The 26,578-nt window shown below is 33.9% G+C and overlaps 2 protein-coding genes across 5 annotated transcripts in view; one reads left to right on the top strand and one right to left on the bottom strand.

Annotated features, from left to right (window-relative positions):
- Positions 1 to 7,798, top strand: part of LOC149775041 (RPA-interacting protein A-like) — a 32,320-nt gene extending 24,522 nt beyond the window's left edge. For 2 of the 3 annotated variants that reach the window (XM_089944094.1, XM_089944095.1), the window contains exons 6-8: positions 154 to 217; positions 4,605 to 4,742; positions 7,432 to 7,798. In XM_089944094.1, coding sequence (XP_089800220.1) covers positions 154 to 217; positions 4,605 to 4,742; positions 7,432 to 7,461 — 232 coding nt within the window. In that variant the 3' untranslated portion in view covers positions 7,462 to 7,798. The remainder of the gene's footprint in view (positions 1 to 153; positions 218 to 4,604; positions 4,743 to 7,431) is intronic. The other variant, XM_089944096.1, reaches the window with a different exon arrangement.
- Positions 7,799 to 12,365: 4,567 nt separating this feature from the next.
- Positions 12,366 to 26,578, bottom strand: part of LOC149775040 (ribosomal protein S6 kinase beta-1-like) — a 34,886-nt gene continuing 20,673 nt past the window's right edge. Inside the window, exons 13-16 of one of the 2 annotated variants that reach the window (XM_089944001.1) lie at positions 25,467 to 25,544; positions 23,969 to 24,076; positions 22,558 to 22,676; positions 12,366 to 21,386 (exon numbers count right to left, since the gene is read on the bottom strand). In XM_089944001.1, coding sequence (XP_089800127.1) covers positions 21,245 to 21,386; positions 22,558 to 22,676; positions 23,969 to 24,076; positions 25,467 to 25,544 — 447 coding nt within the window. In that variant the 3' untranslated portion in view covers positions 12,366 to 21,244. The remainder of the gene's footprint in view (positions 21,387 to 22,557; positions 22,677 to 23,968; positions 24,077 to 25,466; positions 25,545 to 26,578) is intronic. The other variant, XM_089944002.1, reaches the window with a different exon arrangement.

The raw sequence follows: 26,578 nt of genomic DNA, 5'->3' as shown, positions 1-26,578 counted from the left end.
TCTCTGTTTCATCGTTTAATACAAGCATTATTATCTATCATATTTTATGTTTATAATATGCTTACGCTACTACTAAGTAAAGTATTTTAAATACTGCTATATACTGATGACACTTTTTGACTGGGTACACACACCTCTTAATTTACTTCATAGATACCCCATCCTTCTGAACAAAGCTGTGATATTTTGTAAATGTGGAATGAGGATCAATACCGAGGTAAGATATTCTTGAGTTTGATGTCATTGCATTCTTGTTTTTAGAATCGACCAAACTAGTTAACTTGGAAATATTTATCCATACTTCTGTATAAGCATATTCGAGTATAAAATGACTAACATTATATTTTTCCTTTTATTTTCTGATATTAAGGCAGTAATTTGTTAAATGCTGGTCACATTACCAAGAGACTGGTCTATGTCCAAGTTGCTTCTGAAAAAATCTTGCATTAGTTGTTTGTTCTGCATGCAGTCAAACATAAAGAAACTATTTGTTAAAAATGATGTTTATGCCTTCATTTCAAGCATTCACTTTACACCTCAGTGTTCTGGGTTTAGTCTTTGGAGTCCTCATGTCTTGTTGCAAATGTCTGACAGTCAGGGACTTGTGGGTGTTCTTCTGTTCCCTTGCTCTTCTCCACCACATTGTGCCAGTGTATTCTCTCTTGTATACATCCCCAAGGCACATTTATGTTAGCAAAATAAACTCTTCTACCTCCTAAATCCAACCTCCTGTAAAAAGGAACATTTTGTATATTCCATCTATATAGTGTGCAGACTAAGGGAAAAAACTCTTACTTATTACCTCCCCTAGATCACTGCTTGGGTGTGCCAGTTTTTTTGTAGTTGGTGTTCTGTGATTTAACACCATTTCTCAGCACAAGATAGGATGTACATGTTGGCCAGTATAACTGGTGCAGGAAGAACACAGAAAATGCCTGGTAAGAATCACTGACCCACAGGAAGTTACTAGCAGTTTTCTTACATACCCACATTGGCTGACCATGAGATGAGAACCACATGGACAGAGGTGAGTTAGCAGTGCTTGGTAAAGTTGAATGCTGTAAACCACATGGCTACCCAGGGTCCCTGTGCCATTTTTAAGCTTTCAGTCAGTACTTTCAATGCAGTCCAGCAAAAGCTTCCAAAATCCCATGATAATCTTCAACATTTCAACCATCTATCCAGAAAGTCAGTATATTAGAGTGTAGTAAGGTCTTTCCATTTTTTTTATCAATGTTTGTGTGAACTATCTCATGTGTGGACTTAGTTTGTTCTGACCTTGTGATCCAGCACATAATTATTGGTGCGTATTTATTATTTGCACTCACTACATACATTTCCATTCATTTATATAACAAGTATTGTTATTGTGAGGCATGAACACTTTCAGGCTCTTAATTTACAAAACATTTTCATCATTCTTGCTATTTCATTAAACAAGTGCAAAAAAAGACAGTAAGCATTAAAGCTAACAGGACACACATGAGACATTTCTCACTTGCATTAAGTGTTTATTAAAATGCAATGATGTGTAAAAGTGTCAAACGTAAAGAGAGACATATGAAGTCTTATATGGAGCATTGCAACATTCTGAGTCATCCAAAATTAGACATAATGCCAACTGATAACATCTAATGATTACATTTGCATACATGCCAACCATTACGTTTTGGCATAATCGTTACACTTTTTTAATTAAATTATGCCTTACGCTAAACTGTGTTTGGATTATGCATTTTCGGTATATCTCCCTCCAGAAAAAAAATAATCATTTGTTATCTCATTTCTATTAACATTCCATTAATCCCACATACAGTGGAACCTGTCTTGAAAGACCACCCCTTCTGCCAAAACATAATGGTTTCTCATGACAGGTGGTCTCTCATAACAAGTTATAACACTATATAATCTCTAAATCTGTACATGGAGAACCTGGTCTCTCAAGACGGGTGGTCTCTCATAGCAGTGGTCTCTCAAGACAGGTTTTACTGTACCATATTCTAGAACAGATGGCTACTATGTAACTAATTTCCTAACAGTATTATGTTCTATTTATAGCAGTTGCCCTATTTCCAAGAAACATGCTGGTTTCTACTTTCAACTTTTTTACCTCGGTTTCTATTTATAGCAGCTGTATCGCTTAGTTATGAGAGAACAGACTGGTTTTCTAACTTGTAATCTGTGTTCACAGATTCTTTGTTCTAATTCATATATGATACAGAACCAGTCTGTAGGTATTTGGCAAAAAAAATCTTGTCAGATTTTTTCTAGTCAATGCATGTGAAAAATAATTTCAAATATGGATTAGGAAAAGATGAAAAACCGATTCAGAGATGAATACATGAATTACACAATACAGCATTCCATTATAGGGCAGCTTCATGCCCTTTGCATGCAGCATGGAACTGTATGGGGGTTTTCAGCTGATACTGCATCAATGATGACTGGAATTCATAAAGGAGTTGCATTCTATATTTTAAGAAATGGCTCCATCATTGTACATAGGTTCTTTCTGTCATATGATGCACCATGCTGCAGGAAAGGCTGCTGATAAATTAGAAGGAGAACTCCTGAAGTATCATATTGGCACTCTACCTGACAATGTACTTCATGCGGACAGAGATTATTCTTTTCATCTTATTTCCCAGCTAAAAGAACCAATAACTGTAAGATACAAATTTCCTCTTCTTTGTCAGGTTATGAAAAGAATATTGGTTCTTTACCATTCTAATGCTGACTGTGAGATTGTTCAGTATTGTTAACAAAAATAAAACTGAATTCAGATCCAGGCTCTGTAACCCAGCACTTAGTGCTTTACTGGTGTGCAAAACATTCATAATCTCAGCTGGTACAAAGTGTTTTGAAATGCAGTATGAGAGTCTGTTGCTTTTTAAAGCTCAAGGTGTTATATATGAAAACTTGAATCAGTAAAGTCCAGAGGAATAAATAAATCATTTTGTACATATGCTCATTGAATTTTTATCATGTTATGTGTGGATTACTCTTTTTCTGCTCGGATTACTCTTTCTGTCCACTTGGGTTACACTTTTTCATCACCAGGGGTTGGCATGTATGCATTTGGTGATTTGGAGGAATGAGGAGTTGTAGAATTGATATCGTCAAATCTTTCTGAGATGCTGATAGAATCACACATGCAATGACTTTTATGTGAAGCAATGCAGTTGCTAAATTCAGGATATTTTTTTCCTGCACATTCATCACAAATTGCTATGGGTAATTTTAGAGCTTAAGAGGGCATGTACCCCACCCTCATATGTATGCCGGTCAGTAGTCACAAGACTCCTGCATGTGGGAGATGACATTCAGTTCTGTCAGTGTTGGCACATGCATTTAATTAGATCTCTGTAAGTGTGGGCACATGGGTTTTATTGGATTTTGATGATCCATTTTTCATGTCACAAGATGCAGTTTTAGGTGCCAACCAAGCGGTCCACCCATCTGGCCAGACTTGTATACTGTCCAGTGACCAAAGATCCTTAACTTTGGCAAGCCACCACCCAGCTGACAGCCATGCATCCCATCCAGTGGATAATTGTACAAGGTGGACAAGAATGTCTTCCACACCACCTCGATGGCAGTATCTTAAATGTTGGAGCTAGAATCACTAGCAATTTAGCAAAATATTGAGGTTCTTACTCCAGCATTTATACTGGCCACCATATATAATCACATTATAGAAAACCCTTTCAGCCTATCTGTGAATGTGAGCATCATAGTGTATCACTCAGCTTTAAAATGGTGCAGTGTAGTGGTACTCAAGGAGAGGTAATGGGTAAAAGTTACTTCGCTTAGTCAATATTTTTTGTCTTTTCTGGTGTGATGGATTTAGGAGGTAGTGGAGCTTACTTTCATGACATATTGTGATCCTTAAGTATTCTCTAAAATAATTTGCTACAGAGCCTTGGTTGAATGAAATAATTGCAATAATGTTAGAAATTTGTTGCAGTTGTTGTGTTTGGTAGGGGTTATTTAACAGCTGAAGTAAAAACATATGAAGTGAAATTGTTAGAATCTGATTCGAGTCATACAATAGTACTGAGTGAATGTGTGGATCTGTAAAGTATGTGTTGAAGGTTTGGCCCTGTGACATTTGGATTGACCAGTCCAGCTGTTGTTATTAAATTTCATAAATGGATTCTTCTGGACTTCTGAAGAAATCTGAAGCATATTAAAGAAACAAACTAGAACAGTGGATGAAATATATTTTCATGGGTTGAAAAATCTTTGTTCATTAGCACTAGAGATATTTGGATATTATTGTCGATGCTTATGTTGTTGACTGCTCCAGTGGCCTAGTGGTTAGAGCGTCCGCCTCAGAAATGGGAGGTCTGGTCAGCCTGGTGTCAGGATAATGTGACTGGGTGGGACATCATGCTACATGTCTGTGGCATGATGCCCCAGTGCTAGACATCACTATAAACCGCCACACTGCAGACATCGTAGCAATATGACTGAATTTTTTTTAAAGCTAAGTTAAAAGTCCTAATCACACACACATGTATATGTTGCTGGTGTTTAATCGAACATTAATATCCAATTTTATTCACATTGAACTTTTAAAAATTGTTTTGTATTTTTTGCAGCAGGACTGCTTGACTCTAAGCAATGTTAAAAATCTGTTGGAATCAGGAGTGAAAGAACACAACAGTATCTGTGAGGCCAGACCTACATTTACAGTAGTGTCAGAATTTGGAATACAGAACCTGCTCATGTCTTGTCAGGTATAACTGTATTGTGAAAATTATTCTTGCATATTCACACTCAGACAAATTCTGTTTCAGTGAAATTGTGTCCTTTATTGATAACTGCAAGATTTAGTACTTTACACAGTGCTTTGTTTGCTGAAAACCTGATCATTTTGAATGAAGCAATAAACTGTAAAAACTGTATCTTAATTGCACAGTTTAGAAACTGTCAAAATTACTCACATAAGTATTCTTCATTGAGGAATATTTATCTCTACTGTTCATAGACCAGAAGAGTTTATGGGATGGCCTGTTTTCTACTGTCTGTTAAGGAATTTACACACACATTCATCCTAAGGTCTAGTTGGTCCTAAATGAAAATGGTGCTCCTCAGGCCTCCAGTATGGCCACCACAGCAGCTATCTTGAAAATCATATCTCTTCTCATCCCTAATGGTAAGTAGTACTGTCTTGGGGGGTTTTACAAGAAGACTTCTTATGCTGTTAGATTCATCTTAAATGAAAAAATGGTTCCACTTTGATATCCAGTATGTCCCCACAGGGGCCATCTTGAAAATGTGATGGGATTGTTGTATCAGCATGGGGTTTATACTGAAAGACTTCTTATAAGGTATACTTGGTCCTAAATGAAACTGTTACTGATCTGATATTCATTATGGCCACTACAGCATCAGTCTGAAATTTTGTTAATTGGTTGATTACCAAAACAAAACGAGTAGAAATACAGGCTTTTTGAAACAAAACTTCCATCTTTTGAATATATAACATGCCCTGAAATAACAATAATTTGGATATAACACGGTTGTGGTGTGGCTCCCAAAATTTCATATATTCATTCGCACATGAATTTTTTTTCAAAGTACATGAAAACTGTATTATCATTTTGGGGAAGAGATCATGTATGAATTCGAATATAATACGGTTGTGGCATGGTTCCTGAAATTTTGAATGCCAACATGATTGCTAGGCTTGGCGGTGTTATTAGACGCAGTCAGTTGACCAGTAAATAATGTCCACTTCATTAGCTGGAAATTTAAAGGGCATGAAATTGTACATGCATTCAGCTTAAAAATCTTTATAAAAGTATTTTTTACATTTCTTTCAAAATCTGAAGTAAAAGTTATATGCATGCTGAAAGCATGTGTTGTTTGTTAATTATTCTTGCTGTAGTCGTTCAAATGAATAGGCGTGCAAGTGTTAATTATTGAGAATTTACACTGGATAAAGGTACTTGGAAATGCATATGAGAAAATTTTATCAGCATGAAATTTGTACAGACACTGTTCATAGACCCTGGAACATAATGAACCGTACATGTGCTTCGTCTTTCTTAGCCAAATATTGCTGTTAACTTTTCCCATTGAATTCAGACACATTATGTTCTGTGACAAAATTACTAAATAGTTTAAATATGTATGCAGTTTTTGCAATGGAATTACATGTATTATGGATTAGCTGCATGCCACAACGGTACGATATCAGATACTTATATTAGACATTGAATTTAGACACAATGATCTGTGACAAAATTATTGAATATTTTAAATCTGTGTGCAATTTTTCAATCAAATTTCATGCAATATTGATGAATTGCATGCCACGATGGCGCAATAGTAAATGGTGTTGATACCCTATTATGATATACATTAGACACGAGTAAACATATATGTGCCAGTGTGTTATTCTCTGAAAAAAGTAAAATACTGTAAAAACCCACATTAACATGACCCCGGTATTAATGCGATCCAATTGTTTGACCCCAATTATCATGTAATAGTGGGGTTCCACTGTATCAACAAGTATTAACAATCCTGTCAAAGCCATGTTAGGGAGTCTCTCTCTCTTAACTATCACTATATTGCTAACAATGGTTAGAGAGCTTGAAAATAAAATCCTTCTACCACTGTGAGCCTGTCTGACCCTAATGAGTCCTCGATTACTTTAGTAGATACTAAGTAAATTCGGCACTTGAATTGCTAACCCATATACAGCATGTACAGAAGGCAGCATTCATTGATTTTCTTAAAAAGGGTGAGCTCAGTGATTGACGTTTTATTTTCTTGCACTAGAAAGCTTTCAGATGTCTCAGTTTGCAAATTTCATTGGATTACATAAAGATTTATTGAGTATCGATGATTATAATGGAGTACTTTATAAAACGTCTAGCAGGTAAAACATCAAGTTTTGTGTTGAGGAGATTAATCTTTGGCAGCACTATGTCCGGAATATTGTTTTTAACTTTTAACAGTATAAATGCTGTAAATTTAATGGGAACTCAAAAGGTCAACAGAATATGATCTCATGTTGGTGTCTTGCACGTCTCCTGATTGACAAGTGCATCTTGATTTTATTCACATTATTTACTAATCCTAATGAATCAAATCCTTCAGTATTTTTATAAAAATCATTTTTTACATGAATTAATCTGTTGAAAAGATAAACATACAAAATAATGCACTTGTACATTATAATTACAGTCCTGTTAAAATCTGCAGTAGAAATAACAACCTGCTGTATAGTAAATATAAAATTTCAGACATTTCATAAGACATAGGATTCATTGATAGTAAATATTTAAATGTGATTCATTTCTTGCTTTCTTTGGAAATTATTTAGATTCTTTGACTGTGGTCAGACTAGATGGCCTTAACCAAAAGAAAATTAAACATTTTCACTTTTCAAATGATTTTTCTCATTCTTTTCAGGACTGTGACTGGATGTCAGTTATAATCTAGATATCAGTTATTGGTGTGACATGCTGCCTGGAGCTATAGAGCTTTCATTTTTCACTATCAGCAATGCTTGCAGTGTGCAATACTGACAATCACAAGACTTTCATTTCTTTATATTTATTGCTGTGTACAATATGCTCTTATTTTGCTACAAACTCTTACCAAGAAGTCACAGGTAGACACGGTTTACAGACATGTTGCCATCAAATACGCTAAACCTGAATTTAATCTATAGATTGTAAATATTATTCACTCAAAATATTTATATGTTCTATAAATTAATATATGTCTTGATTTGTTTGTCATACATTTATTTTTGCAATAAAATTAATTTAACATATGTTGATCAGACTTTTGTGGACAGCATAGTATAAGGAAGAAACTTGTTATTTTTGGGATTCTGAGGTCAAGGTCTAGACCTGTTAGCTATTAAAAAAATTGTGGATGACTTGCAGTTTAGATTAAGAAGAAACACTTGACCTAAAGAAGAAGAAAGTTATCTGACAATGACAAGTAGAAGAAAAAAGGTTTCTGCAAAATAGTATCGGTTCTACACCATTACCTTTACTAAACTTCGTGAATTGTATGCATTTGGACTTAGAAAGGTACCTGCTAATTCTAAAGTCCAAATGGTCGAAGGTCAAGGTTACATTTAATCAGAAAATAAAGCATGCTTTCCACACAACTTTACTACTAGATCAGGTGTCATTTTTTTACTGATGATAGAATGCATTTAAGTCAAGAAAGAAATGCATAAGGTTTGAGTTGGGTAATGTAAAACTGATTTTAGTTATACAATATTTACTTGTCACAATTGCCTTGCTTACCTCTACTGTGACAAAAATCTCATCCAAGCTCTCACTTCTATTAGATGGAAAGTTCTAGAATGGAAAGAACCGGCCCAGTTTGACTCCTAGTGTCCTAGGTCAATGCAGATTACTCTGCCTCTTTGACTTGGACTACAACTGAACTTGAGACATTAGAGCAGAATGGGAGGAGAGAATCTTTCAGTAGTGACAGGTATTACTTTATTAAAATTAGTTGCAAACTGCCCTCTCTCCACCAAAAAAACCCCCACATGTTAATAGCAGTAATACATTACCAGTCACTGTTACTGTGATGAATTTGCCAGTTTGGAAGGAGACAGATGGCCTCAGGAAGCTGGTATAAACCGTTATGGTAAGAAGTGCTAACTGCTGTACTTTAGCAGAAAGTTGGGACACATTTTGAACCATAACCCAGCAAGAAAATGCCTCTTCTCTGTGCATCAAAGATCAGTGCTAAAACAGGAGAAAGTAATGTGTGACCACCAATATGCAGCTCTTGTAACCTCCTCCAGTGAAGGCTAAATAAGACTGGCCCAGGAAGTGGCAACAACCCCATTTTTAAAGGCTTTAATTCTCATGAAAGAAAGGTCCCTCTCGCTGAGAGACTGATAAACTTCCCTGATAGTGAGGGCAATCTGTCTGGAAATGGTGGATGCCAAAATAACAGTGGAATCCCTAATAGGTAAGAAGAGATGATCTTGCCTTTTCCAGTTTCAGGTGGGTAGATAGAGCCTTAACTCATATTTTGTATTGAAAAAAGGTTGAAAACTCAACTTTACGTGGTTCTTTCTAACGTAAAGCAAAACCAAATGTCATTTTAATCAATGAAGTACTTTTATGCTTGTTTATAAGTCGATTCCAACTGCAAACAACATGGACCCTGATCTGCCATCCCACTTTGTGCCAGCTGATCAGGGCCTGTTTGTTCTACTGATTAATGCTAACTGCATAGACCAAGATGTGCATGCCTGCACATTATGTGACAGCGGATCTGGGTCTGCAGTTTACAGTTAGAATTGACTTGTAAGCAATGAAATAGTTTAAAAAGTTGTACTGATCAGAAATATAATGAATGAACAGATGCAGTGTGACTAGAGAGAATGGGATGAAACAGGACTGATATGGCTAAATTTTATCCCCACCTCCCCTTAGCAGAATAAGGCAGGAACATAAAAAGAAAAAAAAGCTGATGGGATAAATGAGTATACAGTACTTAAAGAAGTTATGCTGATCAGGAAAAAAACATTTTGAAAACTGAACAGATGCAGTGTGACCAATGTGGAACAAGATAGAAATTTTTATTATTATTTCAACATTTCAGACATCAGAGTTTTACAGATTCTCATTAATACAACCTGACATTTTTTGTTTGTGTTATACATAATTGTTGAAAAGTCATTATGCCTAGTTTATTTAGTCTTTATTACTAGATATAATTAAAAACTCTCTCTCTCTCACACATATGCACACACACACACACACACACACTGTTAGACACAAAATGATCCATACATGCTAAAGCTGATCAGAAAAAAATCTGGTATTACTCAAGGATGAAAATATTGCATAGAAATACAGAATTCAGTAATAGATACTATGCTTGAGTGTAGTATTGGATCCCCGATTGGCCGAACGCCACCATGTATAGCCTATCTTGTGCTGAAAAATGGCTTTAAACCCTAAAACAACAACTGTAGTATTCTGCAAACTGTTAAGTTCATAACATAGGTCCACTTTTCTTCAAACATTTTATTATGCAGCTTTTTTAAATATTTTTTCCAGTTTTTAGTAGTACTGTATGACCAAAGAGATTTTTAGTGTGGGAAAAAGTTTAAATATGCAAGTTTAAATGGACAGAAAATAACATAATAACAGTGCCAATATCAGGTTTCCACTCAGCAATAAGTTGGGTGAGAGTTGGAAAACTTAGCAATATCAGGTCAAGTTTCTGGGATTCAGAAAGGCTTTGACAAATCTAGGTAAATGGGTCAGCAGCATGGCAAATCTGGGTAACTGGGTCATATTCCTGCTGTTTCAGCACCATTTAGTTACGGTATGATCTCAGTGAAGGGGACTGTCTTTCATTTAGTACTGGTTAGCCAATCATATTCTGTATGTGGGAAAGTTGGTGCGGGATTATGATATACATATATATATATATATACAAGAGAGAACGAGAAGAAGATGCAAATTTGATATACAAAGTGGGAACTTACAAGATATGGTTAGAAAAAGAGACAGAGATATACAAGATGGGGTGTTAAAAGAAGAGATAGGATTGATAGATTTTACAATTAAAACTATATCAAGAAACCATGTAGCTAAACTGCAGTGTTGAACTTGGAGACGTGGACAGAACTTTAGAGTGTGTATATTAGATATAAACAGTAGTTTGCAAAATGACTTAGTGTTTGACTGCTATGCTATGACTGGTCTCCCTTCACCCTGAAGTCAACAGACAAGATCTAACAGGTCAGAGTAGTTTAAAACCATACTTCTGTAACTTGTAAACTCTGGTGTTTTCAAGCACAGCAGTAATTATGAATTAGATATTTTGCATTAAAATGTAAACCAATTACATCACCAATCTAATAATTTCCGAACAAAATCTTTTGAAATCATGATATTTTGTATATATATCTTGATCCATGCAGTTAAAGGAATTCCAAAATTCATCATTAAGTGAACAATCATAAAATAGGTGTTTGATATTTTCAGCTTTTTTACAAGAAGTACACGTGTACGTATCAACAAAATTAACTTTTTCAAACAATGATTCTCTGCATGAATTTAAACTGAAGCATTTAAGTTTGTATCTTTGGTGCTCTTTGCTAAAATTAGATCTTTTATTTACATGTTTGATCAATCATCTGGCATATTAATTGTCTTGACAGTGCTACGTTTTCCATTAGGTTTATTTGTTATGCTCTTTACCAGATTAGTTTTGGGCCCCGAGTGGCCATATGTGAGAAAGTTTGCCAGTATCTTCCCATGGGTGGTTCTTCCTCCGCCAAATATACTGGCCACCATGCATAGCCTATATGTACTGAAACATGTTAAACCCACAAACTAAATCTTTATATACAGATTTTAAAATTCTGACTTTATTGTTCAGAATATTTTTACAGTCAAAAGTGTTCCCATTTTTAATATAATTATTAATAACATAATGTTAAAAAAACTTACAAATTTATTAATAATCTTTCATTATCAAAAGAATTTTTGACATTTTGTTCGACTGCCATTTTTAAAAAATAAGAATGAAAATTAATATCAACAATATGAAGAATATCTTGATACTAGTATTTTTTCACTAGACAAGAGCTCATTTTTCCTTCTTGCTAAGGGAAGGATAATTGATAGCATGTTGCCAAAATTGATTACTAATACATTTACTTATTTCTGATAATTATATCTTCCATAATTTTAATATCTAAATTTTCCAAGAACTTTTGTAACCATATTCAACCATATTCTCATGTCCTTCAGTCACAAAAAGGCATTTAATCCAAGTGATTTTCATCTATTAAAAAAAAAAGTAACATGATCCATGCAATGTCCATGAGCAGTAGATGAAGCTCTAAGTATACCACTTGTAAATCCTTCAATTTTGCTGCTCTGAATACGTTTCTAAAATATTTGATTTGATTCATTTTCTGTACATAATGGAGTATTGAGCAAAACAGATAATAAATTAATAAAATATTGGCAAAATCATGATTTAATCAGTAATATTTCTGATAAGGGACATCATCCTCATCCAACAACCCTGCTTTTTAACTTCTTTGCATAATTTAACTCCTAACATATCTAGGTTTAAAAATAGTCACAAGGTAGACCAAACCATTTCAATGTCTGGACATATTTTTCATCTAAGAATTTTTTCTTCCGATCCAAATGACTTTTGGTTTAATACATTACATTGTAAACAAGAGACTGATGCAAAATCCTTAAAAGTTTGACGGTAGATCTAAAAGACTGTTGAGGGTCATCCAGTATTGGAATAGAATAGACATGGGTATATTATATCACACACACAATAAGGCAGGAATATAATATAACAAGACAGAAAGAAAAAAGTTGATGGGAATATATCATTTATTTGTCAATAATTTTTGAAAACATCTGAGCTAAGAATCGGCCTGAACATAGTCCTATTCTGTATCCATATGAACACAAGTCAGCAAATACCTATCAACTGGAATTCATAATAGTGAAACTCCATATTTTCTCATTTACAATTTTCACCCAACTGCCAACAGTATAGACTCAACTGGGTATTTGTTTTAGGGGTCCTCTGGGTTAAAAATAGACCCAATCTCAATGTAAATGGACCCCAATCCCATTATAAAATATAATATCACCACCAATTTCCAATTCAGCAAATATCTTGACAATTTTATTTCCATCTGATCAGAAATGCTGTTACATTTGAAAGCTTCTTTCTAATTGGGTGATGGTGGAAATTCATACAACCTTTTCATCTCCATATTTTATTTGCCAGGACATTATGATACTGTCAGGATCTAAACTGTTTGCAGTTAGGCATGCATTCTATAATACAGGTGACTATCCTAATGAGGTGACTGGCTTAGCTAGGCATATACAACAAAGATGAATATGCATGATGTAGAAAAATCAGAACTCCATGTTTTAAAGTCCAAGGATATGTCTCACTTGCCCAGCCTTGTGTCTGCATATACATCAGAAAATTGCCTAGCTATACCCATGGCTGTATTATATACAGGATATTATGAAAGTGTTTACATACATGGAAGCATAAATTATATCTATCTAAAATGTGGTATCACACTATTTGATGATAAATTATTCTTACATTTGTTTAACTTTACACTGAATTGGCACAAAAACGCCTTTAATGTGAGGATATCCTGCTGAACACATTTACATACATTCTAGAAACAAACATGCCAAGATTTAGATACTATGTTTCAGTAACCAAAAGGAATCAAGTTTAAGATGCAATAAGTTCAAAACAAAATCCTCATGTAGCTACTGGAACAAAGTTTCAAATTTTTGGTCAATGAAGCTTCCACCCTTGTGTGGTACAGTGTTTCTAGACCATATTCCACCATCACATCTTGCACTGTGTATGTGAATATACATACACACATGCACATATACAATTACTAGAGTCGGTAAGAAAATTATATACATATATTGAGATCGTGAAGAAAGCAGCCACTAGTGGGTTCACAATAAATAAAAGGTGAATCAGGAAGAAAAGAAAAAAAAGCAATTAAATATAGAAGGAAAACATGCAGTCCAAGCCATAAAGTTTTAAAGCTTTTGTGTGCAAGTCTAAACTAATGAAATCTAAATGATCTTTGTAAGTTCTCTTCATTCAACTGCTCCCCAGATGAGAATCATAAAGAAAACTGCTGTCTGCACTTTGATTAACCCCAGGTCAGTTTCAATACGAGTAGCTGTGTTCTTGTTTCCTTCAGTTCAGAATAAATTACAAATGAAATGGCTACATACATTGATGCAAATAGCAAAAACGTTGTTCATGACGTAAGTTTGAAGCTCCATCAAATAAATCGTTAAAAATGAGAATTTCTGCAATATTCATGCAGAAGAAAGATGTGGTGGCAGTAATGTTACCAGAAAAGCAAGAGTACCATCTAGGAATCGGTTTGCTCTTTTCATGTACTTCACATTTTTTTGAGACAATTGCTGGAAAATCTTGAAAGCCTGGAGCTGGGCTTCATTCTCTATCCATGTTATATAATATTGGGACTAAGCAATAACTGCCTCGTTAAAGAAAAATGCTGTTGTGATGCAGTGTCATTGGATTCAACATGATGATAATATCAGCAAAAATATATACATCAAGATAATATCAACCTGAGATACCACACCTGTTTACAATTCAATGCAATACAAATTAAAAACACAGAGTAGTGTGCTTATCATAATTGGCTGTTCTCAGCATTAACACACTTCAATCATTACATGTCATATAAAAATAGCAACAGTCTACAGGTCCAGTGGTCTTAAGCATTATCCTTTACCAATCACTGCCATCTCATCTCTGTCCATATGGGTTCAAGTCTCTGGCTTAGCCAGTTTGGAATGTTGGACAAGACAAGTGCAGTATGACAGGAAAAATCTGAAATAGTACTGATGTTTCAGCAATGGAAAATGAATAATGATGGCCTTGACTAATTTACAGATAATTTTAATTCCATACTTTAAATGACCTTTTATATTATGTCATAAAAGATCCAATAAATAACATATCCCCAAGCTCCACCCACCTACCACCAGCTGTCAATCAAGCAGTTTATTAGCATGCTGATGGCCTAATGAACTCCTTCAAACTGGGATCTGATGTATTATACAAGAACATCTGGGATGCAACGACTCTCTAACCATCAATCAGCCTGGTCAACTTGTGATCAGTCACTTTGCTAAATTTGTATGGCACACTTAAAGGTATAGGTTCAAATTGTTATAACTACTTTCTCTAATACCAATATTCCAATAATCAATAAATTTTCACTATGAACCAGAAAGTATATCGAATAAAGTGGATATTAAATAAAAGGCTATACCTTTCAGGAGGTATGGCTAATTCTGATTTGGCAATTTGTCAGTAAGGTAATAAGTTGTGTACAACTTTCATTTAATTCTTATTGTTCCCTTATGTCATAATATGAAATTATATGTACTCACTCATAAGCTGCATAGAACCAGATCTGCTATCACATAATGTGCCAGTAGTCATATGATATGCCAGTAGATCTGGGTCTATGCAGTTTGTAGGGAGTAATCAGTAAAACAAGGATCTTGATCTGCTAGCATATTATGTGATGGTACATCAGGGTCTATGTTGTCTGTAGTTGACTTGAATTAAAAGCAAGTACAAATGGTACCTAATTTTTGTCCCTCAAAGGAATTTATACTCTACTGGGATAAAAAAAATTTCCATGAAATCAAGACCATTTTTTCCTTTTTAACTGTTGAGTGTTGAAAATATCTCAATATTCTCAGCAATAACAAGATTTTCAAATGATCCGATGTGGTACATATATTGTATGTCAGCTTGTCACCATTTTCATGTAGGACAAAGTAGAAAGCATTATTAGTCTTTTGATTTTTTTAAATATGTCATAATTATAATTCATTATGGGGGAATAGTGATAAGATTTTTAAGAATCATCCTTGCAGCCATATCTGATGTACAACTGGCACCATTTTCATGTAGGACTTGGTGAAAAATATGTCATCCATTCAGGTGGAGTAGTGATAACAATATTTTAAGACGGTTATCATGGCAGCCATATTGAATATACAAATGGTACTATTTTTTATTCAGGACCAGCCAGGTATCATAAGAAGTCTATTGGTGAAAACCCCAGGTTGATGTAGCCATCCATTTGAGGAGAAGAGATAACATTTCCAAGATATGAGACAATAACATTTTTAAGACATAGCTTTCCATTCACAAATAGCAATAACAAAATTTTCAAACTGGCTGCTGTGATGGCCGTACTGGACATCAGATTGGCACCATTTTCATTAAGACCAACATGGAAATCATAAGAAGTCTTCTGTTAATAAGCCCATGTTAATATTAGTTCTGTTTAAGTAGAGCTGTGAAAAAAAGAATATTAAGAAAATTTCCATACTTATGACAGATCGGCAGCATTTTTATTTAGGACAAGCTAGTGACAACTACATACTGATATAACCACCCGTTCAGGAGGAGCAGCAATAACAAGATTTTCAAAATGGCTGCCACGGTGCCCACACTGTACCATTTGCATTTAGGACCATCTAGACATAAGAAGTGAAAACCCATGTTGATATGACCATTCAAAGTAGCAGTAACAAGATGTTCAAGATGCTGGAATTCTGAGCTACAACCAGTTTCAAGGAGGACCAACTAGACTAAGGAATGAATGCATGCCAATTTTTCAAAGCAATCCTCCAAGTAATTCTGATGAAGTAACAATAACAAACTTGTGCTATTGGATGAACAGACAATGGACAATAGACCAGACCATCTGTGACCAATAGAGCTAAAAATTTAAATTTTTGACAAAAATGAGACATACAATTTGATACAAGTTGAAAGAGATGAAATGCATCAGATACTTATCAATTACTGTAAAATGTATACAATTTTTGTAATGAATTATGAGCACATAATGGTTAAAACTGCAACAAAAGTATCAGGTTTGGGACTAAAAGCTACACTTTAGCTTACAAAGTACAGTTAAGTGTCTTGGTAGTCATCTCTATATAAGGTTAATTACCACCATGGTCAAATTAGTCTGATATATTTTTACCAAGTAAATGTTCCACACGGATGTTGCAGTCACTTGCTCAATGCAGTCAGTGTTTACAATGAGTGATCTCAGTTTCTGTGTATAATATATTTTCAAAAAAAAATGCTACTTTTAATGTCTTGAATATTTTTATTGGCTTTGGTAAAGCAATAAAGAAAAACATGTGGTCTATTTTTGCATGTATTCGAAAAAAGAAAAAAAAAAGAACTCTAAGGCATGTTTTTAGGGAGACACAGCAAGATGTCAGCAAGAACTCTTCTCAAAGAGCATTCACTGGGATTTGAACATTCTTAAAACAGCCATTAAGGAAAATTTTAAGAAGTTTGAAATACAAAATTTGTTGCAACAAATTCATGAACATAAAACAACATTAAACCAAACCAAAGCTATAAAAAAAATGAGTCCTGTACATTAAGGGTCTACAACAAAACATGGGTTCAAAACATTATCTGCATGCAAATATATTTCAAAGTTTATATTTCAATCAACATAGCAATATTATAACACATTCTCAAAATTTGAATCATGTCACATTACAATGCTATCAATGCTCATTAAAATACATTTTACCCACTTACAATTCAAACTAAACTAACATCAGACCTGTATCTGCCATGAAATACTAAGCATGCAAATGCAAACCATGATCTGCTAAAGCTTAAAGTGATGGCAGAAAAGAGTCCATTCTATCCACAGTCATATGCATTGATGACTTTTGTAACTTTATCAACTCAACCACTTCTTATAGACAACTTTTGAAAACAAGGAACAGGTTCACAAGTGACATTCTTGCTCAGTAATACTTTGCTTCAAACAATTACAAAATCTAAAACGGTTTCTTGCTTAAATATTAAGCACAAGTACATTTTTCTGCCTTTAAATTTGCCTATAATATCACACGAACTGCACTTCAAAACAGACCCCAATGCAAAATTAATCAACAGTAACTGTTGTAGGTGAATTTCCAACTGGAAGTCATAAATCTCAGACCAAGTTTCATAATCAGTTAATCAGAAACCAGCATGTCATCTTTGATTGGTTAAAATGAAACAGTTTTATAGCATCTTGTCAATCTTAACATTAAATTCATGAGATTTCATGTCCATGTCATAAAAACCTGTGAGCTGTCCTCAAAACTAAATCAAAATGTTGTGATTTGCAATTAGTAATCAGTACAATTCAATTGGTTCATACCTACAACACAGAACATGCTGTAAATTTACAAATTAATAAATCGAACAAATAATGTGTTCCTACACCAAGGCAAATATGTGAACTAAAATAATATGATTTTCAACAGTTGAAAATAATAAATTATATCTACTATATTTACAAAAGGTTAAGTTTCGAAATGCAATTTGTAACTACATATGGTAGCTATTTCTACATTAAATTTTTATATTAATTTCTAAATTTACAGCATTCATTCAATATGAGCATGAAAATCAACCTTGTGTTCATACAAATTTCTGACACATCATGAACCTTAAATCATCTCATTTAAGAATGCTTCAAATTCTTATTATTCACATAAATTATAAAACTTCTTACTCCATTAAGGTGTTATGAAATCTCCATTTTGCTCTGTACAGCTCTGCTGATAATGGCAAGAGGAATTTAATAAACACTGATCATGTACAATTCAAGACACACACATAAACTCTACTCAATGTTTTTTTATACAAGTAATCTATATTTTCTCATCAAAACTATACCTGGAAAGATTAGAATTTATCAAGAGAAATAAAAATCCCTCAATAAAAGAAACCATCTGAGATATAAAGATTAGAAAAATGCTTACAAAACACTTTTTTGCAGAACATTTTTCATTACAATGACTGAAACAAGGACAGCTCTAATGTATCTAGTATTGAAGCAGAACAAAATTACTCAAGAAATTTATTTTCAACCACCTTAAAACACTTTAAAAAAAACCAACTATTTATGCTGTTTTTGATTCTTGGATAACATGTCCAACACTCCTCTACCAACCAAGCTACCTCAGATCCCGAAAATGGGAGATGTCAGCACACTAAGTCAGAGCCAATTCTATTCATTTTAGTTGTGCAAGTACCCTTTGACAGTGATGAAATTTGTTTCACCTAGATCTCACCATACACACTTTTGAAATTGAGTCCAATTACAGGTAAGTTTAAGGAATTATGCATATGAACTTTCTGATAGTTGTTTTAAGGTTTTTGTTTTCTTTAATTTAACATAAGATAAAACATTCATATCAATTATGTTATTTATTAATCAGAGTATTTTTGTCTTTTTTACAAGTTGCAAATGCCCATCTGTTATGACATGTATGACACTGTAGCTCTTTTTTTTCTATTGTCAAAAAAAGACAGTTGCTATTGCTGCTAGACACATTTATCTTTTCAGAAAAGGGAAACATCTTCCAGTAATTATCCAACCAAATATGAAACCCTTATTTAAGTATTTTAAAGATAATCTAAAAGAATGAAGCAAGCAGTGAAATTTCCTACTAGCATAAAAGAAAGAAAATCCTGCTAATGTAACCACCTGCACATAGCAAGTCCTCAGGAATACTAAGTACCATTTAATCAGAACACAATAAGCTTCAAGCAATCATCACCCCAGCATATATCAACCAACTGAAAAGACTCTAGATAAGATTTGAACATGCCATGGACAAAAGACCATTCTGCTTTTGGAAATCTTGACATACACACAGTACACCCTCACTGTAATGCTACTCCAGTTAGCCACCATATAGAAGATTGCCTTACTGTATATACTCGCTTATAAGTAGAGTCAAACTGCAAACAACAATTATCCTGATCTGCTGTAGCATCACAAATCTGCAGATCATGGTCTATATTGTTTGTTCTACTGAATACTACTTACAAACTTCACAGATTCAGATCTGCCAGTGCATTGTGCGCAGGCATATATGGGTATGTGCAGTTTGCAGTTGGACACATCTTATACGCATATATAGATGACATTTTGAGGTATGTGATACATAAAATTACTAATGAATAATAAGCAGAGATCCATAACCACCCTCGCCTTATAAAATGGCATTATACTGGGGTGCCTTACAGTGAGGTAGTATCGTATCTACTTATGTATGAAGACCATCAGACTCTGAGGACTGCTTTTCACAGGTTCCCTGGATGGTCGTGTTAATCATGTCTGACTACATTATAACAATACTGTGACAAAAGAGAGATGGAAACATTCAATTTCAATATGAATTTCTTCAACTGAATCCTTTTCTAAAAAAGTGCACTTGAAAACCTGAACATCCAGTAAAGGATTTAAAATTACAAATACATGTACAGGTCTACCTAAAACAAAATAATGTGTCTTGCATCATCATTACAAAAGTATTCTAAACATTAACACAAAAAATGTATGGACAGAGAAAGTTGTGACCTATAATGTAGCTATGTCTACGTACAAAAAAGATCTTAAAAATGTATTGTCAAATGCAAAAAAAAGGGATATATCTACTGAAATGAAACCTGACAAGTGAAAATGAGCACCCATATGATTTCATTTTTTCTTGCACAGCAAAAAACATACAATTTCACAGGTTAAGCAACCCTCATGCATTTCTAATAATCCTCTATAATTATTATAGAGTCCAATAAATTACATGTATGTACTCAACATTTTTGTACATTATTTCAATTTATTTTAAATAGCCAGCAAGATTGTTTTATCAAAACAAGTATAATAAACAAGAAAGGATTTTTACAATAATAAATGAAGTTCAAAAACATGCAGATTGGCAGGCCCAAATTTGGGGGCATTCATATTTGTTAAGATCAATGACAAAAGAACTGAGCAAGTCAGAGGTAGACAAATTTTCAAAAAGCATGGTTACCCAAAGGACAACCAAAGCAAAAAATGTGGTTGCCAAACAAAAACATCTGGCCAACTAGAAACCTTTAATCTGATTCCAATTTAATTACCAAGATTTTAAAACTTTAGCATCTGAGTTTTTGCAAATGATAGGAAAGCATGAGCCAAAATGAACACTTTTCTTCTGTCATTTCATGAAGAAACCCCCATTTTGTTCATTCTGCATCATGCAAACATACCTATTTTAAACCAAAGCTGTCAGTCTGAAATGAGTTGTTTGACTGCCAAGTTGTCCCAGGCAATTGTGCAGTGGATTTTTCTACCCATGCAAGAATCCAAGTGACTGATGTTTTAATTATGAAAGCTTTACTGTGCTGACATAAGTTCTGACACAAGTAACTCAAGACAAATTCTAAACTGATACTAAATTTGCAGAGCAGACTTTAAAAATGGTTAGAGTTTTTACTGGTTTCAAATTTTCCAAGGTAGCAGATTTGAGAATGTGCTACATTTAGACTGAGAGAATCATCTGAGTGATGCCAAATATTTAAATGATTGATTTATCAAGGTTTTGTTTTTCCCCTCTTGTTCCATAAATGTTTTAATGAAACAGACCTCATAACTATATTTGGTATCAAGATTGTAAAATTGCCCTCTAAAACAGTCATTAAAACTCACAGTATCACATCTCTGTGTGAAGTAGATTGATAAAAAATTCTGTTAATGCAATCAAATACTGCACCAATTATATGTACATGATATACACGTACAAATTATGCTAAAATCATTTCTAAAATCTAACTAAGTCATTCGTAGATGTGGTGGTCTATAGGTTGTTGCTATGGCAGGTGACCTCGGTCTCTTTGGAAAACTGGATGTTGATGTATCCATGGCTTCAAAGACTTCAGCTCCATTAGCAACAGCAAACCCTTCAACTGCTGGACTGAAAACAAACACAGCTTTATTTTAATACAGATGAAATCGATGATGAATTCTACAATATATGTCTACATGTCATGTTATAAACCAGAAAATGAATGTCTCCTAGTCACTATTGTCACATTGCCATAGCTGCCAACCTTCCAGGCTCACAATTAGTGAAAATAGGGGTAAAAGGTCGTGAATTTGGACATGAATTAGTGAAAAATACCATGACAGTAACTCCATCAACTATGACTGTCAATACTACACTATATCAAGTTCGCAATATAAAACTAAAACACTACATATATGCAGAATATTTATTTATCAAGACATGATACTGTGGCAGACTTGAACTTCCTCAACTGCTTGATCGTAAATTTGTTTTCTAAACAGTTCAGACTTCTTGCCTGCTGGTTGATCTTGGGGACTAAAATTGCTGACAAATTTTCTGCAGCTAAGAAGGCCCTAAAGTCTGTCTTATTTTTCCTCACTAGAGAAAATACTCTTTTGTTGTCACTGTTGCTGTGAGGAATGCACAGGTGCCGCAGCACTTTTGGTTCTTCCACAGGAAAATTTGGAAGCGATTTTAAAGTCCGGGAACATTTGTCAGAACGAATATTTAGCATGGTCTCCAGGTGATAAATGTAGATTGTGTTCAACAAGAAAACTCACAAATAATGCTTCAGCGTTGGTAGCCTGCAGGTCTTCCGCCAATGGCTTAAAATATTCCTGAGCTGAAATCTGCGAATTCTTAATTTTCCCAACTTCTACTTGTTTTTTGCAACCGACGTGCTTCTACACATCGTCTCTGCGATGTCACACTGAGTGCAAAAAACAATTACAGTTGAGTAAATTTTAGGGCTAAAACAACCCAAATGATATGGTAATGTCATTTTTGTTTGAGGAACGGATCTACAAGGTAATGGATGTTCTCCTAAAGTGTCATGATAATAGTAATGTATTTGAAGAAGAAACCTACATTTTCCCAACCAAAGATCTGCATGTAGACCAATTATAGTTGTAACTCACATGCTTTTCAGGGAACCATTAAAAGTCTACAATGTTAATTTATCGTGGGGCACAATATATAGAAAATAAAATTCAACCAGTATAATGAAATCCATGACCTTTCATTGTTATTTCAGGGACTGTTTTATAGTGAGACCAAATTATAATATCACCGAACTTACATGTACCTGTCACGAGCTCTAAAGCTACTGCCCACTTTCCTTGGCGACCTTGGTTCCCTCTCAGATATCCAGGGTTTATTTAACTCATCTAAAACTGAGGGTGCAACATAGGTAAACCCCTGTATAAAGAAAAAGATATAAAATGGTGCATCATTAACATGGGAATTCAATTACTTTTAATTGCTACTACTATGTGCATTTAAATTTAAAACATTTTTGTGGAGATGAAATACTGTCAACACATGGAATTATTCTTTATGTTTGGCCTGAAGAAGAGTTAAAACTGGACTTTGAAAAAAGACATTTTTCATTAGTATGCACACTTAGTAATTCATTTTCTTAGGTTGTGGTATTCTCATTACATACGTTAATGGATATGCCTTAGACTGGAAAGAACATACATCATAAGTTGGCTTTTTTTTAGTTTGAGGCTTGCAGCAACCATAATGCTACTGGAAGCAAACAAGTTGTCTGTATCATGTGCAACAAAACTTCGCTTAGCAGATCTGCACATAATGGAAACTTTTGGGATCCATATTGAAAATCTTTTTATATTTGTACCTTACCAAGCTGACAATTATTTAACATGGATAATGAACACTTATTTTGTCCAAATCACTTCATATAATGGACATTATTCCAAAGAATGCATCTCTCTTTAGCTCATTTCCATCTTGTTTAATACTTGGTAGATATCAACTAATTCCATAAACATGAATTTCTAGTGTTACCTGCATAATTAATTGGGCTTGAGTGTGCGGAAGCAGATTGTAGGGCTTAAACAGTAACTTTGTGCCTACATGTCTACCCAGAGGTATACCATGTTCATTAAGGTTTGAGATGTAATAATGCTTTGTATTAGCAGAAAACTGCAGTTCATGCTATGGGGTCTACATCGCCAAAAATAATGAATCAAATGGCAGCTAATAAAATAATCTTGCAAATCATGTATATGTGCCATTTGTTAAGACTGATTCTGTGTAATGTTACACCTTGCTCACTGAACAATGTTTTAAAATTCTTCTTTAATAAGATTTCAATACATGATATAACACTAAAAGTATAAACCCCAGTGGCCTAAGGAATATAGTACTTCAAATGCCTTGACACTAAATAACTTTAATTACTGTGCCATAAATACCCAACCAAGCAAAAAAATTACCTCTCTATACTAATGCATCCACATATACTAATGCAAACATGAATATATCAAAGAAAAAGAAAATATGTATGCATGCATGCATGCATGCATGTATGTATGTATGTATGTATGCATGTATGTTTGCAAATATGTACAATATACACATATCTGTATAGTTTAATAATACATCAACACATGTTGAGCTATATAGAAAGTAAACATGATAAAGCTAAACAATATATTTGTTTACAATAAATTTGTGTAACTTACCACAAAGACTTTGTTTGCACTCTCGCTGAGCACAGTGTCATCTGGGGAGTCAACAGGGGTCTGCTTGGTAAACTTGCTATCAAACTGACTTACATCTTCATAATTTGCCTGAAAATACAATGGATTATGTGACTAATACAGTCAACATGGGCAAGTATACATTTACATAGGCAAAGTAATACTTAAAATATCAAATTAAACAAAGAAAAACCCACCTTATCTTGAAAATTACATACTAGGACTAGCAAACATAATTTTAGCAGGCAGCATTTTGGGAAATTAGAGTATTTCAAAACTCAGGACTAAAAAGAATTCCATTATTCAAAAAAAAAAAAGAATTCTCATTATTCAAAATTCAGCCTTCCAATTTATTGTTTTCTCTCCATGCTGGAGGCTGTCTGGTTAGATTCTGTTGACCTTCTGGAACAGGTAAAAGCCAAAATTAGGAGCTGAATTAAGATATAACCTGTTGCATGAATAAAAAGTGCTGTCACACAAATAAAAATCCAAGTAACATACCATTTGTAGGGGATAGAAACTGAAAGTCAGAATCCACACAATAGATAGCTATTGAAGAGGTGACCATTATGAAAGTTTTGGGCGTTTTTTGGACAAAATGTTTCAAGCAGTACTTTTTCTTATGGAAATTTAATTTTCTAAATATATTACTTTGTTTATCACAACATAAAACTAGTACAATTCTAGAAGAAAAAGAATGCCACTACAGCAAATGGATCCTACCTCAGCAGGTAACAACCCATATAATGTATCAGTTAGTCCACCTAATTTTATATTGTTCTTTAAATGCGGATAACATGTACAATGAAATTTCTAAAGTTAAAAAGTGATAAATGTTTAATTCAGTTTTAAATGTTTTAATTTCTCCATATAAATATAAGGAATTGAAATTTAATACTTTTCTTTGCTCAAGCTAATCTTCTAAAGTACACAGCAACCTACTGAATTCAAGGATTTTCAAGGTTGTATGAACCATGTTACATTTTGGCAACATAATTGTCTTTCACCTTAATGATTCCAAAACTGATCTCAATCCAGAACACTATCTGTTCTAGGTCAGTGCCACTGTCACAAAAACTAAACTTACAATGCCTGAATAATAATCCTAATTAGAATTCAAAATCACTGAAATATCTTGTATTTGTACCATTACAAACATTCATAACAAACCAAAGTTTGTGTAGCTCTAATTCCAGTCTAAGTGATATAAGATTTTTAAAAAATTCTAAGTTGAGCACATGTTCAATTTCTGTACTCAAACTGTTTCCTGGTTACAGAGCAAAGTTCTCTGGTTTTCTCAATGTCAAAGACCACTGAATGTAAACATATGAGCAATCAAGAGTTAACATTTTTTTAATTTTCCACAGAAAATACAGCAACTAACTTACAAGAAACGATTTTGTATTTTTCCTAAAAGGACATAACATATGTGGCCTAATAAACCTCCATCGAATGTTCTTTTATTTCTGCAATTACTCACCACTGATGGCTTAAATGGAGGCTCCACTCCTCTCTGAATCAGATCTTTCCAGTCAACATGTCGGAAAAAGGAGTGGTTCTGGGAAAGAAAAGATAATGCACATTGTAAACTCTCTTCTACAAAAGATAGTTTAGACTGTAATCTCTCTTCTACACAAGACTGTAATCTCTCTTCTACAAAAGATAGTTCAGACTGTAATCTCTCTTCTACAAAAGATAGTTCAGACTGTAATCTCTCTTCTACAAAAGATAGTTTAGACTGTAATCTCTCTTCTACAAAAGATAGTTTAGACTGTAATCTCTCTTCTACAAAAGATAGTTCAGACTGTAATCTCTCTTCTACAAAAGATAGTTCAGACTGTAATCTGTCTTCTACAAAAGATAGTTCAGACTGTAATCTCTCTTCTACAAAAGATAGTTCAGACTGTAATCTCTCTTCTACAAAAGATAGTTCAGACTGTAATCTCTCTTCTACAAAAGATAGTTCAGACTGTAATCTCTCTTCTACAAAAGATAGTTTAGACTGTAATCTCTCTTCTACAAAAGATAGTTTAGACTGTAATCTCTCTTCTACAAAAGATAGTTTAGACTGTAATCTCTCTTCTACAAAAGATAGTTCAGACAGTAATCTCTCTTCTACAAAAGATAGTTTAGACTGTAATCTCTCTTCTACAAAAGATAGTTCAGACTAATCTCTCTTCTACAAAAGATAGTTTAGACTGTAATCTCTCTTCTACAAAAGATAGTTCAGACTGTAATCTCTCTTCTACAAAAGATAGTTCAGACTGTAATCTCTTTAGACTGTAAACTCTCTTCTACAAAAGATAGTTTAGACTGTAAACTCTCTTCTACAAAAGATAGTTCAGACTGTAATCTCTCTTCTACAAAAGATAGTTTAGACTGTAATCTCTCTTCTACAAAAGATAGTTCAGACTGTAAGCTCTCTTCTACAAAAGATAGTTTAGACTGTAATCTCTCTTCTACAAAAGATAGTTTAGACTGTAATCTCTCTTCTACAAAAGATAGTTCAGACTGTAATCTCTCTTCTACAAAAGATAGTTCTGACTGTAATCTCTCTTCTACAAAAGATAGTTTAGACTGTAATCTCTCTTC

Source organism: Sinohyriopsis cumingii, chromosome 19, assembly GCF_028554795.1.
Source record: "Sinohyriopsis cumingii isolate HCF-2022 chromosome 19, ASM2855479v2, whole genome shotgun sequence".
Classification (NCBI taxonomy): Eukaryota; Metazoa; Mollusca; class Bivalvia; order Unionida; family Unionidae; genus Sinohyriopsis; species Sinohyriopsis cumingii.
The sequence above is the reverse complement of the archived record's forward strand: the minus strand, read 5'-3'. Positions and strand labels throughout refer to the sequence as shown.